This window comes from Poecile atricapillus, chromosome 8 (genome assembly GCF_030490865.1).
Source record: "Poecile atricapillus isolate bPoeAtr1 chromosome 8, bPoeAtr1.hap1, whole genome shotgun sequence".
NCBI lineage: Eukaryota > Metazoa > Chordata > Aves > Passeriformes > Paridae > Poecile > Poecile atricapillus.
Window position 1 is genome coordinate 22,884,460 of NC_081256.1, and position 12,974 is coordinate 22,897,433.

Genomic DNA, 12,974 nt, shown 5'->3' on the forward strand with positions numbered 1-12,974 from the left:
AAACCCAGGCTGAAAGAGGGCCTGCGTGTTTCAGGAGCTCAAGTCCTATTTTTCACAAGCAACCTGGGTTTTTAGCAGCCTAATTGGCATTTACTAGCAGCTGGACTAGCTCTTAATGCTCAGTTTTGCAGAGGTAAAGGCTAATTCTCTTTCAGCGAACAGCGTGTGTCAGCTACAGCAAATGCAAAGCTCAGACTTTGCTGTGCATGTCATCTGGTGCTTCTGAGAGCTCACAAAGGGCTGAACCCACCGCCTGCCTGCGTGGAGGATGGTGGATTCTCTGTCAGGATATGGCTAACTTGCTTCTTAAGATTTGTGTCAAGCACTGAAACCTTCTACAGCAACTAAATAATTCAGAGAAATTTTGCAGAGAGGTCCCTTGTGGGGCTGTCAGCACCTCCCCCCTCTGTGCATTTTGGTGAGATGATGTGGTACAGAATGGCTTTATCCCCTCTGTCCAAGCATGTGGTGAAAGGGGACCAACAGGACACGACTCACCACAATCAGCTTTGGTCAAGTAGGACTTGAAAGTGGGCTGAGCCACTGACTCATTTTTACGTCCCCCTTGACAGGCACCAGGGTTTCTTACTGTCAGGACAGGCTGGAGCTCTTCCAGTATCCAAGGGCACAAAAACACCTTCTGCCTTTGCCACTGCCCCAAGCCTTTCAGCTGACTCCTCAGCAAAGTCTGGGTTAGGAAAGCACCAGTAACAAAGCACCAGTAACAGAGCAGGGCGTGTACAAACAGTGTGCTTGGTATTTGTAGGTGTCTGAGCTTTCCAGAGCCCTGCACTGGACACGGCTGGAGCACCACTCTGACAGCCTCAGGCAGCAGTGATGGACAAAGAAGTCAGTCTTCAATTGCTGTCATCTGCAGTGTGTCTCTTCCCAGCCATCTCCTTGTGCTTTTGAGAGTCTTGTAACTCTTGGGGGTGGCAAAGGTCTTGGCAACCTCTGTGCAGGCTTGCAGTACTGCATGTGCTAGGAGCCACAAACTGTGAAACACAGATTTCTGAGTTAATTAAATATATAATGACACTTTTAAAAGTCTCTCTAATACTGTGGCTGCTTTGAGCCTGTAGGGGACAGAATTTCAAAGGAAATTTTCCAGCTAATCCCTCCCACTCAGAACTGGTGCACAGAGGAACTGGGTCTCAGTCATGTCTTCATCATTTAAGGCTGATGTAATTTTCTTACCAAGGTTCTCCTGAGTGTCCTGTCTATTCCCAGCTGATGGTTCCTTGTAGTAACCTACTCATGAGAGCCCAGACTGCAGGCTCAGATGTGGGCAGGGTTTCCCCCTGCTCTGAGGATCAGCCCACTCTTTTCTGCTTTCTTAACTGAAGATGGAGTCGCTCCACTGAACATGCAGAACGCCTTCAAAAGATATTTTCAAAACCACACAGTTTCCTGCCTGGTGTTTTGGTAGTTATTCAGAAATCACATGTTAACACCAAAGTCATCAGCTTGTTTAAATGTACCCGTTTTATTTTGATCTATATATCCTTGTTCCATGCCAAGTGTGACCGTGCTTTTCCCATCTTGGATGCTCCTTCATTCCCAGGTTTCTCCTGGCCAGTGGGACATTGCACAGCCAGGAGGACCCTTGTCCCTTCCTCCTGGGTTTGCCTCCCATGGATAAAAGATGTGTCAATCAGTGTATATAAACTCTACAGGGCCTCCTGGGCCCAAAGCCAGCCTCCATCCACATCCCTGCAGCAGAAGGCCTTCCATATATAAATGCAGCTCGAGTGCCTCCTCTCTGAGATGGTGAAGTGATATTTTTGGGTGCACTGGTAATGATTTTCTCTTTCAGCAAGTCAGAAAGCCCATGCCTTGATATTCTCCATCCGTTTCCTAAGCGTACATCATGTCTTACCTTTGGTGAATATTTGGGTGAGCTTTTTTAAGCTTTTCCTTGTTATGACAGGACCTAGAACATCCCCCTCCTCCTTATTTTTTTTTAAAACCATTTTCATCTAATTCCAGGAGGAGTGCTTTCATAGACTGCCACATCTCCATGAAGGCATGAGGAAGTAAACACCTCTGAGTGAAGCCTCCCCAGAAAGGCAACAGCAGTTGGCTCAAACCCCGTCTTCCTACTCAAACCCTCACACTTTAAGCGCTACTCAGATGATTACTTTGAGTTGCTTTAAGTACCTCCAGTTGTTCTCTGACTCGCTTCTGCTTTGGGCATTGATGATGAGTGGGAAGCACGAAAACACTTGCAAACTCTGCTCTGTAGTTTAACCTTCCTTTTATTCTTTGTTTTTGGGGGTGAGTGAGTGTGTGTAGAAGACTTACACCTTTTGCAGGGGAAAACAGCAGGTGTTCAACATGCTCCCAACAAGGCAGAAGCACCATGTGTTTGTGGCCCTATCTTCTTTGCAGAACAACAAATCTCACAAGCCATGGTGAAGACACTGGTCATTAAAAAAAGGGAAAGCTGGAAAAATATATATGCCAAGGAGGTTTTGGACCTGTATTGCCTTCAGTCTCACAGGAGAGCCCTGTATGCTTGGCTGCCACTGAAGCCCTGTGGGACCTTTGTTGTCAGCACCTTTGCCAACTGCAGTTCCAGTTTTGTAACCCCTTTCCTGAGGAGAGATGTTGAACCCTACCCACACCTCAGGATAGATTATAATTTAAAAAAACTACAAAACCTCACTGTTCCTGAAATGTATCTTAATTAACTCTCAGCAATTTGCATTTGACAAAAGATAGAAGCCAGTTTCTCTTGTTCTACTGATCTGTGCTTCATGCCAGATGGGGGTGGCTTTGGGTCAGGTGTTTCCCAGACCTGGGGCTGTCTTTGGGATGTAAGGCAACCCAGGAGAGAAAAGGGAAAGGGAGAAAACAAATACTGGCTGGCTTAGGGTAGCTCAGCTCCAGACTGTTCCGCATAAAAAAAGTATTGGGATGATAAATAATTTTGATAAAAGGCACTTGACAAATGGACCAGCTGTTCCACCCCGTGGATGGGGCTGTAAATCCAATATTTATGGGTAGGGTCTCCCAAAGGACTTCCCTGCTGTGGCAAGTGGGTTCTGGGGAACGTCCCTATTCTGGCAGCTCATGCATTCTGGATCTTATACATACTAATATCATCCCTGAGATCCTGGCAAAGAAAGGAGAGATTAGTATTCCTCAGCAGGACTGTGGGGACATGGTTTGCTGGGGGCAAGGCCACATTAGGTTTTCTGCAAGCAGTGCAAAATGGGGTTTTGATTGGTTTCTAACCAGTCACAATTGGCACATTTTAAATGACTATAAAAGACCTGACACCCTCCTGAAGAGCAGGGTTGCCCTTTAATGTTTTTTTCTCTTTGTAGAGGAGGCACGAAGGAAAGAGGTTAATTGACAAAACCAAGTCCTGCATCACTAGTGTGGAGTGTTCCCAAATAGCAACATGAAAATGTATTGCCAAAAAGACATGTTAGACCCCTGATGCTATAGCCAGGCTGAGGGAGAGACATCAGTGCCTGCTGCATCTGCTGGGGAGGCACACACATTATTATACACAGCTCTGCTTTATTTAAAACCTGAAATTTTACATTTAAATGTTAGCATTCTGGTAAATGGTACAGAGGGGCCTCAAAGGATGTGGGTGCTTGCTACCCTGGGGAAGAATTCTTCAGCTCAGGCCAGGCACAGAGTCAGTCTGAGCTACAGGGGCACAGCGAGCGCTCCTGCTGCTTTTAGCACCGTGCTGGGGGTGACTTCTAGGCTGGTGTATCCTTGGTGGCTTTGGCCCACAGTGGCAGCCCTCAAGAGAACACAAATGCAATGGCAACAGAAGGGGCATAAAGAAAACCCTGTGCTGGTCCTCAGTGTCAAATATTCTGGGGAAGAACAGCAGCTTGGAGAGGTGCTGTGGGCGAGTTAACCTCCTGGAAGTGAACCATGCCCTACCTCTTTCCCCGTGGTGCCCCAGGAATTTGCTGTTCGAGTGCACCACTCTGTTCCTTGGTATGAATCTGCAGAGGAAGGGTTTTCCAAAGAGCCCTTGCTGATTTTCCATTTACTCCCCCATCACAGTAATTACAGGGGTTTGTACTTACACAATGCTTAAGTAAAGGAGTGATGAACTATTTACAGGGGATTTTTCCTTTGTATACAGCTATAGGAAAAATCCTGGCAGCAGGGTTCACTCATGTAGTCCTGCTCTGCTCCGAGGATGCAGTGGAAAAACACTTCTCTCCCTGGAGAGGAACCCACATCAGCAGGAGGACAAGCAATCAGTAAGTGATAATGAATCAGTTAAAGTGCATTTGAGATCAATAGATGTAGGTTAGGACACATGTAGCCAGTCATTTCTGAGTCTCTTTTAACACAGCTGCATGTGTGCTAAACCTCAATTATTATGCATTATTCAGAGTATAAATTTTTCAGCATTCTCTGTTCAGTCCTTTAAGAACTGGACTTAGGACACCAGGGCCACGTGGTCACAGAATTATTGTGGAATAAATCATATGTTGGGGCCCAAATGTGCTTCCTTGTTTGCTTCATTCCTTTTTTTGATCATCTTTTGAAGAATGACCCAAAGCCCAAAGCACTTGAAGCTGTTGCTAATTGGGCAAGGGCTTATGTGTCACTTAGATTTACTCATTCGACATACACCCCCTCACAATATAATTAACAGTGATGGCACTGTTAGATAATTAAATTCAGTTTTAGGCAGAGGTCAAATGACCTGGATGGTTTATATGGGGGCTGATGCCCTTCAATGAGTAAATCAAAAATAGTGATCTCAGGGTCCCCCACTGCTGACAGCAGAGCTTTGGGACATTAAGGTGCTCATTGCTCACCAAGGCCTGTTGGAAATACAAAATTTTCCCATCTCCCCACTTTCCAAATGGAAATGAAATAGGAAAAACAATGACCTGTCACAGAATGATTCCAGTTGTCTGTGCTGGTAGACATGAAAATGGAGCTGATGAGGGATGTGGGGACTGAGCTGGAAGGGCTGTGCGCTTCTTCCATGGTTATTGCTTAATGAAGGATGGGACGTGGTGAATTCCACTCCATTCCTTTATTTGGCTTGGTGCTGCATCTCACCCATAGCTGTGCCAGGGCTGCTGGAGCTGGTGTGGCACAGCAGGGTCCAGCTGCTATGCCCAGGGGGGACCTGCCAGGTGGAAACTCAATTTTGTGCTGAAATGACTCATGGCAAAATATTTTGAGCCAGTTCAACTGAGAACTTTGAGTCACAGTGACTCAAACAGTAACTGCAAGGTTTGTTTAGATGCTCCTGGCAGAAAGAAACAGTGTACAGGGAAACACAGATAGATTGGTAAATATATAACTAAAAGAGTAACATATTGGAAACTTAATTTTTTTTTTAATGGAAAAAGCTTCCTACAAAAAATGGCTGCTCAGTTTAAGCTTTTCCTGCAGCCTGGCTGGGCACCAGTACAGCCCACGTAGCAGCCCTGGCATCTCCAAAGGTCACTGGGTGCACATCTCCCCTCCAAGGCTCTGATTTTACTCCAAGCAGCCTGGAAACAGCAGCCTCCTCTGGGATTTTCCTGTCATTTCCCTCTATCACTTTATGCATTTCTTATTTCAGTGATAACAGGAGGGTCCTCTACATTTTCCTCATCTCAATAGGCAGTGGATAGATCATAATTAAATCACAGCTTAGCTTGGGACTTGGTGCTCGTGCTGAGGATCACGGCAATCTGTCTATTTGCAGGATTAAACATGCATACATACATATATATATATATGCATATATTAATCCTTATGTTTTTCACAAATAATCCTGTGTGTTCTTGGATGGAAATCACATTAGAGCAAGCCAGCATCCTCTCTCATCCTGTTTGTTCCTCCCTTCTCTCCCTGAGAACAATGACAGCAGGAGGAAGTCTCGCATTGGTTTGTTACCAGTTTCCAGGCAGTTTTGCTTCCAGCTCCCCAACTACAAGCGCAACATTGCAATCCCTGGGCTGGAACAGACACAGACAACATCTGGTCCAGAAAAACACCACAAAGATTGGGGAGTTTGTTGACTTCAGCATTTTGATCAAATGTACCTCTTTATATGTGAGTGAGGGCTATGGACTGTGCACGATATTAAGGAGTGATGATTTGTAGCTTGGGAAAAGGGTTTAAATCCAGGCAGGCTGCCGTCACTGCGGGTGATGTGCAGCCCCGTGCGACTTCCACTACCTGCCACTTGGGCAGTTCATTTCCAAAAAAATTCACATTCTGCTGTGCCCTTGCAGCCCGGCAAGCCGAAACCCCGGTGCTGCAATCAGGATTAGTAAGGGATAAGGCAGGGATGCAGCCCCTCAGTGTGGGCTGCCCAGCGAGCCCAGGGCACAGGCAGTGGCAGCACCAATCCTGCTGTTTCTGGGGAGGTTTCAGCAGCTCCTGCTGGCCTCTGTCCATCTGTGTCCTGCAGTCCTGCCTGGTGAGGCTGCACCTCCTGCACCAGCAGCAGCACGCAGCCTCCCCACAACCGCACCACTGTTTGTAATAACATTTATTATTACTTTTTGGAGCACATCTCCAATCAGAAAGTGCAAGAAAATCCCATCCGCCTGCCAGTTGACTCATGTGTAGGGTTTCCGCTTCCCAGATCTGCATATTGTAAGCTCCTGACACAAGTTGATGTTGTAAGTACAGCTTCCATACGGCTCTCTCAAAGGCAACAGATTTTTTATACGTATATATTTATATACGGCACCTGGTTTGGCAGGAACCACATCCGAAAAAGGGAAATAAGGAAAACTAAAATCTGACTCTACCTAGCTATTGCTGGCTTGGGAGGCGGTTCGGCCAATTCCAAACACAGCATCAATCTCTTATTCCTACTTAGGATCAGCATGGGAGTTGGTAGGGCTGGGATGGCTCCCGAGTGCCGAGCAAACAGGTCGACAGCAGGTCAGCAAACCCAGGTGTGACATCTGGATCCACCTGCAGAAGGGCCAAATCTCACTGAGCATCCCGAGGAACACAAAGCAGTCGGACGGCTGCTCCTCTGCCTTTGGCGCTTCCCACCCTCCTGCCCGGCAGAATTTGGGTTCAGCACCTGAAACCGGGCAGCTTTTCCCACCGGACCTGACGGGCACCACCGCCGGGGTGCTGTGCTGAGGGAACCCAGGCGGCCTGGACCCCCTGTGCCTTTCGCCCACGTCCGGCCTGGACGCCCGGACCTTTCCGCCCGCTCTGTGCCGGGGGTATCTGCGCGCTGAAGGAGCCCGTTTGTGCGCCACTGGGCGTGCACCCCCGAGCGTCCCGACGTGCGGTCCCCCCGCGGGTGCCGCTGCCACCGGAGGCTGTCCCGGTGCCCTCGGTCGCCACCGCGGCTCCCGGCGCAGCCCCCGCCCGCCCCTGAGGGGGCTCTGCCCGCCCCCGCGCGGCGCCGCCCCCTGGCGGCGGGTCGGGCGCCGCCCCCGCGGTGACAGACAGGGGCGGCGCGGGGCCGTGCGGGCGCGGTGCGGGGCGGGCGCGGCGATGCGCCGCCGCCGCCGCCATCCCGGCGCAGCCCGCGGCGAGCCCTGCCTGCCTGGCCGCCCCTAGGCAGCCGCGCTACGGGCGGAAGGGCACTGGCGGCGGCGGTGGCTTCTCCTTCCCCGCGCCCCGCATGAGGAGAGGCGTTAAATAGCGCCAGCGCCGCGGCGGCCGCCACTGCCCGCTCGGTGGCGGCGGGGCCGCCTGGCCGGCGGCGGAAATATGGCGAGCGACTCCCCGGCGCGGAGCCTGGACGAGATAGACCTCTCGGCGCTGCGGGTGAGGCGCAGGGCCGGGGATCGCGGGGAGGCATGCGGGAGTGGCACCCCCCCCATCCATCCATCCATCCATCCATCCATTCGTCCATCCATCCGCCTATGCATCCATCCATCCGCCGGCGGCGGGGAGATGGGGCTGGGGGTCCGCGGGGCTCGGTGTGTGTGTGTGTGTGTGTGTGTGTGTGTGTGATGTGCGCCTGCACGTATGTAAATGCGGGTAGATAACCGTGTGCGCGTGCATGTGCGTGCCCGCCGCCGCGTGTGCGCGCACCCACACGTGTGTGCATCCGCACATGTGTGCCCGTATCTCCGCGTGTGTGCATCCGCACATGTGTGTGTGTATGTGTGTGTGTGTGTGTGTGTGTATGTGTGTGTCTGTGTGTATGTGTGTGTGTGTGTGCACCCGCCGCTCGGGGCTGCGGGCACGGCCGTGTCCCCGCAGGTGTGTGCGCGTCCGTGTGCGCGCGCCCTCGCAGCGCGTTGGGGCCGCGGGTGCGCGCGGCCGGGCGGGTCCCCGCGGCGGGGAGCGGGGAGCGGGGCCGGTCCCGGCCGGACTCCCCCCGCACTCCGATCTCCCCCCGGGCAGCAGGCGTGGGCAGGCGGACACGCAGGGATCGCGGTGCCGGGCATCGCCGGGGTGCGGGGCTGCGCCCCAGACCCCGCTTTCCCCGCTTTCCCGGCCCCGCAGCCTCTCTCCATCCCTCTCCCGGTGTGTCCCTGCGCGCTGCCTCCTCCTCACCCCCCCTGGAAAATGAAGCCCAGCATGTACCCTTGAAATGTCAGGGACGTCAGACGTGTCAGCCTCGGCGTGGGCTGTGGCCTGATGTCCCCCCTGGTCCATTTCTCTTGTAACTTTCTTCCTTTTCCCCGTTTATCCGTTTTTCTGGCGGTAAGAACAGCTGGTTCTTACGAACGAGCATGGGGAGTCATTGAGAGAAACAGCACTTATGCGGGAGGCAGCAGCCAGGCTGCTCCTTGCAACCCGCTGCATAGACAAATAAATAAAATCAAACAGAATCCGCTGAAGACATGAACAAATATATTTTTAGAAATATTATTTGCTTCAGTGCAAGAGAAAAAAAAAGAGAAGTCTATCTTTATTCACTTGCCCTACTTTCTTTCTGGTGAGTTTCTGGTTGATTAATAGTGTAAATGATTGCTCAGCAGTACACAGTGTAGACGGGATGGGAATAGGGGAACCATCTGCCTTAAAAACAGACCTGGAGCTGGTTTCCCCTCTTAGGTGGAAGGTGATTTGGGAGAAAGGTTGTTGAAGCCGGTGGAGTTAATCCAGGAGAACAGTGTAATTTGGAGGGGAGGGAGCCCTCTCCTTCTTCCCTGCCCTCTGTTTTTCTTATTTTAATTTTTTCTTTAACATCTCTGTTGGGAAGTGTATTTAACTAGGGTACCATTTCTTTTTTAAACCATATCCACGCGTACTTAGGTTTTTTTGGTTTTGTTTGTTTTCTTTTTTTCTGTTTGTGGCTTTTTTAATAGCAATGCACAGCAGTCAGATACAGTCAGGGTTTTGTTTTCGCTTTAGGAGGAAATGTATATTCCCTCCCTCCCCCTGAGACCCAGCCGCAGTGCCTGCTCGGTGAGCAGAGCAGTGCTGGAATTTCAGGGTAACCGGAGACAAGGGGACCTGAAACCCCGACCAACAGCGGTGTGGGACAGCAAAAACCCCGCTCCCCTGCCCAGCAGTGACCACTCTGCCAGCACAGGGCTGCTGCCACTCTGCCCCCTCTCAGGGGAGAGACCTGCTGTGGCACTTTCCTGTAAATGATGAGAGATGTGGTGGTTTGCAAGTGAGACAAGAATAGGAGCTTAATTTGCCGAGGAATAGATCTTCTTCTAAACTAAGCTCCTCCAGCACTTAGAATAATTGTTAAAGGTCGTAAATTCAGCAGATAGGGCATGAAGCGTGAATCATTCCATGGGGTCTGAATCAGAAATCGATAGTAAATTTGCTGCCTGAGCACAAAACATGGCAGGGAGGAATAATTCCCCAAGCCTTGCAAAATTTTTATATATTAGAAAAGAAGTGTCACATTGCTGCGGGTTTGTAGATGAGACTGAGTGGAGGAGATGTTGCTCTTGAGCTGCTTGTGTGTTTAAAGGGGTGAGGGGTGACTGTGAAATGCTGGGAGCAGGTAGTGACTCAAAAATCTGGCAGAGGGGGTGATTTGTTCCCAGCAGTGGGGAAAGGAAGTGCTCAGGACGCTTATCTCCAAGTTTGAGTCACTGAAATGTTCCAGGAGGCTGGGGCTGATGAGCCACAGGCAAAAGGTGGACTTTTGACTGCCAGTTTGCCTGGTCCTTTGCTTTGGCTTCCCTCCTGCTATCCCAGGGAAGGGAGGTGGATTTGCAGGATGGCAGTGTGCTGTTGAAGGCTGAGCACAAGCAGAAACCCTGCACACCATCATTCCATTCAGTTTGCCACCGGTTTATGGGGTGGGATTTGTAGATCTGGGCTGGAAGGTGACATAGGAGGTGGCAGGAGCTCCTGTTTTTGCCACGCTGTGGAGTTTATTTTGGCCATGCAGTCGGGCTCCACCACAGCAGTGCATCTGCTTGATGTGCTGGAGGCTGAGCCAGGAACAAAGCACTGAATTCTGATTAAAATGCACGGCATGGTGCGTCGAGTAAGCGCACTTGGGGCTGGCTGCTGCCTTCTCTGAGACATGTTTCTATCTGTCACTGGGCACCGTGCTCATCACCGTGGTGCCCAGCAGGTGCAGAGGGCTGAGTGTGCCAGGATAGGAAGGATTCTTAAACCAGAGATCTTCCAGTGGTGGGGCTGGTAATGAGGGTCGTTAATGTTGCAGAAAACTGTAATTTAAAACAATGAGGCCATCAAACAGGTAGCGCTGCATATTATACTGATAAGGGGATGAGATAAACTACATTATAATGTTCTTTTGTATGGGCAAGGAGATATTTTTGCTAGTCCACTCAGCATGTTTAATAGCCAGCTGACCTGGCAGTGTTATTAGCAGAATAATGATTAACATGGGGATTTGCACAGGCTGTTGACGAGCATGTTGGAGAAGCAGATTTTTGTAATAAAATGAGAATGAGCGTGAGGAGGGATGCAGCGGGCCATGGTCTCTGCTGATAAATGCACAGCTGATCCCAACAGGAGAGAGCAGAAAGATGGGGCTGGATTTGGTGTTTTTTCCCCTGCTTTTTTTTTGTCTCTGGGAATGCAAGAGCCTGTCATCTCTTGCTGAAGGCAGTGGCCTTGATCCTTCTCAAATATTCAGGTCAATAGCTTTTCCTCTGCTGCATCCATCTGCAGGGCTGGGCCGCTGGCTGATGTACCAGCAGTGGCAGTGGGCTCTTCTGCAGTAGCTGCTACAGCTGGATTCATCTGAGTTGCTTTGTAAGGTGTGTGGGAGGTTACAAAAGATGTCAGGGAAGAAAACCTTTCCCAGGGAGCTGATAACCCCTGGGTTGGGTCTGGCTTGGGGTCAGCAATCCCCCCCTGCTCACAGCTGCTCCTTATCTCAGGGCAGGGGCTCGCCCTGGGCATGGGGCACCAGGCTCACCTGGGATGTACAGCTTGGCTGAGGGTTTCCTGCAAGGCAGGGAGTTTAAAAAGAGCCTTTTTGGGGAAGAAACAATTGTTTTCTTCATGTACCTGGATGCTGCTTTTGTTTTGAACTCATTAACAAACCCCAAGCTTTTGTTATTTACTTTCGTGAAGTGCTGACCGTGCACTCTGTGGAAATTGTATTCTAAAATCGTTTGTTGTTTTGGAAAAGCCTGGCCTTTAATGCTCAGGCTTGGAGAGGAGACAGCACAGAATTTAAGGAGCCGGTGAGTATTAGCTGTTGCTGGGAAGAATTGGATGAAACCCAAAAATGTCACTACTCTTCCTTTAGCTTGCTTTGTATAGAAGTGAAGTTTCAGTGGCCCTTTGTTTGCATTAGTTGATCACTGTCAATGAAGATAAAAGCTGACATGTTAAAAACCCACAAAACTCAAACATGCTGGCATTGTCCTGTTTCTAGAACTTTGTCCATTTCTGGCATATTTCAGCATCATTAAAGATTTAGGAGAAGCTCTAATGGGGGATAAGCACTGCAAGCCACCACTCAGGAGCATTATGCTGGCAGCATTATTTTAGGTTTCTTCTTCCAGTACCTTTTTAAAAAAACTCTGTAGCTCAACAGAATTTGGGCAGCTTTTGTAAAGGTCACCTTCCTAAATAGAAAGAGGAACAAACTTGACTAGAGGTGACTTCTAGACATTAAAAAAAAAAAGACATGAAAAGCTTATTTTGCTGTGTTTTACATGATAGTGCTACCATGCAAAATTTGGGGCAGATGTTCAACAAATAAATGTATATATTCACAGTTCCTGAGGAAAGACACTCCCAAGAGTATTCCATCAGGGACTTAATCTGTCCTCTTCCAATGTCATTCAGTGCACATATAAACTATGGACCATGACAATATCCATGTGCTTTGTCTATTTTGGAGCCTTTTGAGTTCTAAACCATAAAACTTTGCAGCAGAATATTGGTCTCTGAATCACAGAATCATGGAATGGTTTGGTTTGAAGGGACCTTGAAGTGTATCTTCCAAAACCCTTGCCATGGGCAGCCTTCCTTTAGACCAGGTTGCTCCAAGCCCTGTCCAGCCTGGCCTTGAACAATTCCAGGGATAAGGCATTCACAGCTTCTCTGGGTTTTATGTTGCAGTGCATTGCTGCTCTCTGAGAAAATAATTTATTCCGAGCATCTAATCTAAACCTTTCCTCTAATTTAAATCATCCCAAAGGGATGGCAGTGTCAAACTCCATTCCTTGAGCCACTGGCGCAAACATATCCTCATTGCACCTATGCCTGTTCCTGTGTGTCCTCATGAGAAGTCACAATGGAAAAGGATCTGTCTTCTGTCAAGTCTTTCTCTGGGGCTGATTTTATTCTTTTCTCTGCATTTTGGAGTTGTGCAGCCCAGCTGCTGCTCTTCTCTAGTTACTTTTCAGCACTGGTTACTCTTCCTCATCTTTGCAGTTCTTCCACAGCAGAGTATGGTGTTTTTGAAGGCACGGAGAGTTCTCTGTTTTCACTCATGTTTCTTGCTGGGCAGCCATAAAAATTAATAATTTGGAGTGAATTTATGGCATAATACATGTTTGAGCAGGCTGAAGTTTCAGCACAAGCTCTTTGTTGAATCAAGCTTTGAAGCAACAAAGATCATTTGATTGGTGTGCATATTTAAAATAAAG

General features: G+C 49.3%; 1 protein-coding gene across 6 annotated transcripts in view; it reads left to right on the forward strand.

Annotated features, from left to right (window-relative positions):
• Window positions 1–7,421: 7,421 nt before the first annotated feature.
• The window catches only part of TNIK (TRAF2 and NCK interacting kinase), a 151,497-nt gene continuing 145,944 nt past the window's right edge, over window positions 7,422–12,974 (forward strand). For all 6 annotated transcript variants that reach the window (XM_058843723.1, XM_058843728.1, XM_058843724.1 and 3 more), the window contains exon 1: window positions 7,422–7,737. In XM_058843723.1, the coding sequence (XP_058699706.1) occupies window positions 7,681–7,737 (57 nt within the window). In that variant the 5' untranslated portion in view covers window positions 7,422–7,680. The remainder of the gene's footprint in view (window positions 7,738–12,974) is intronic.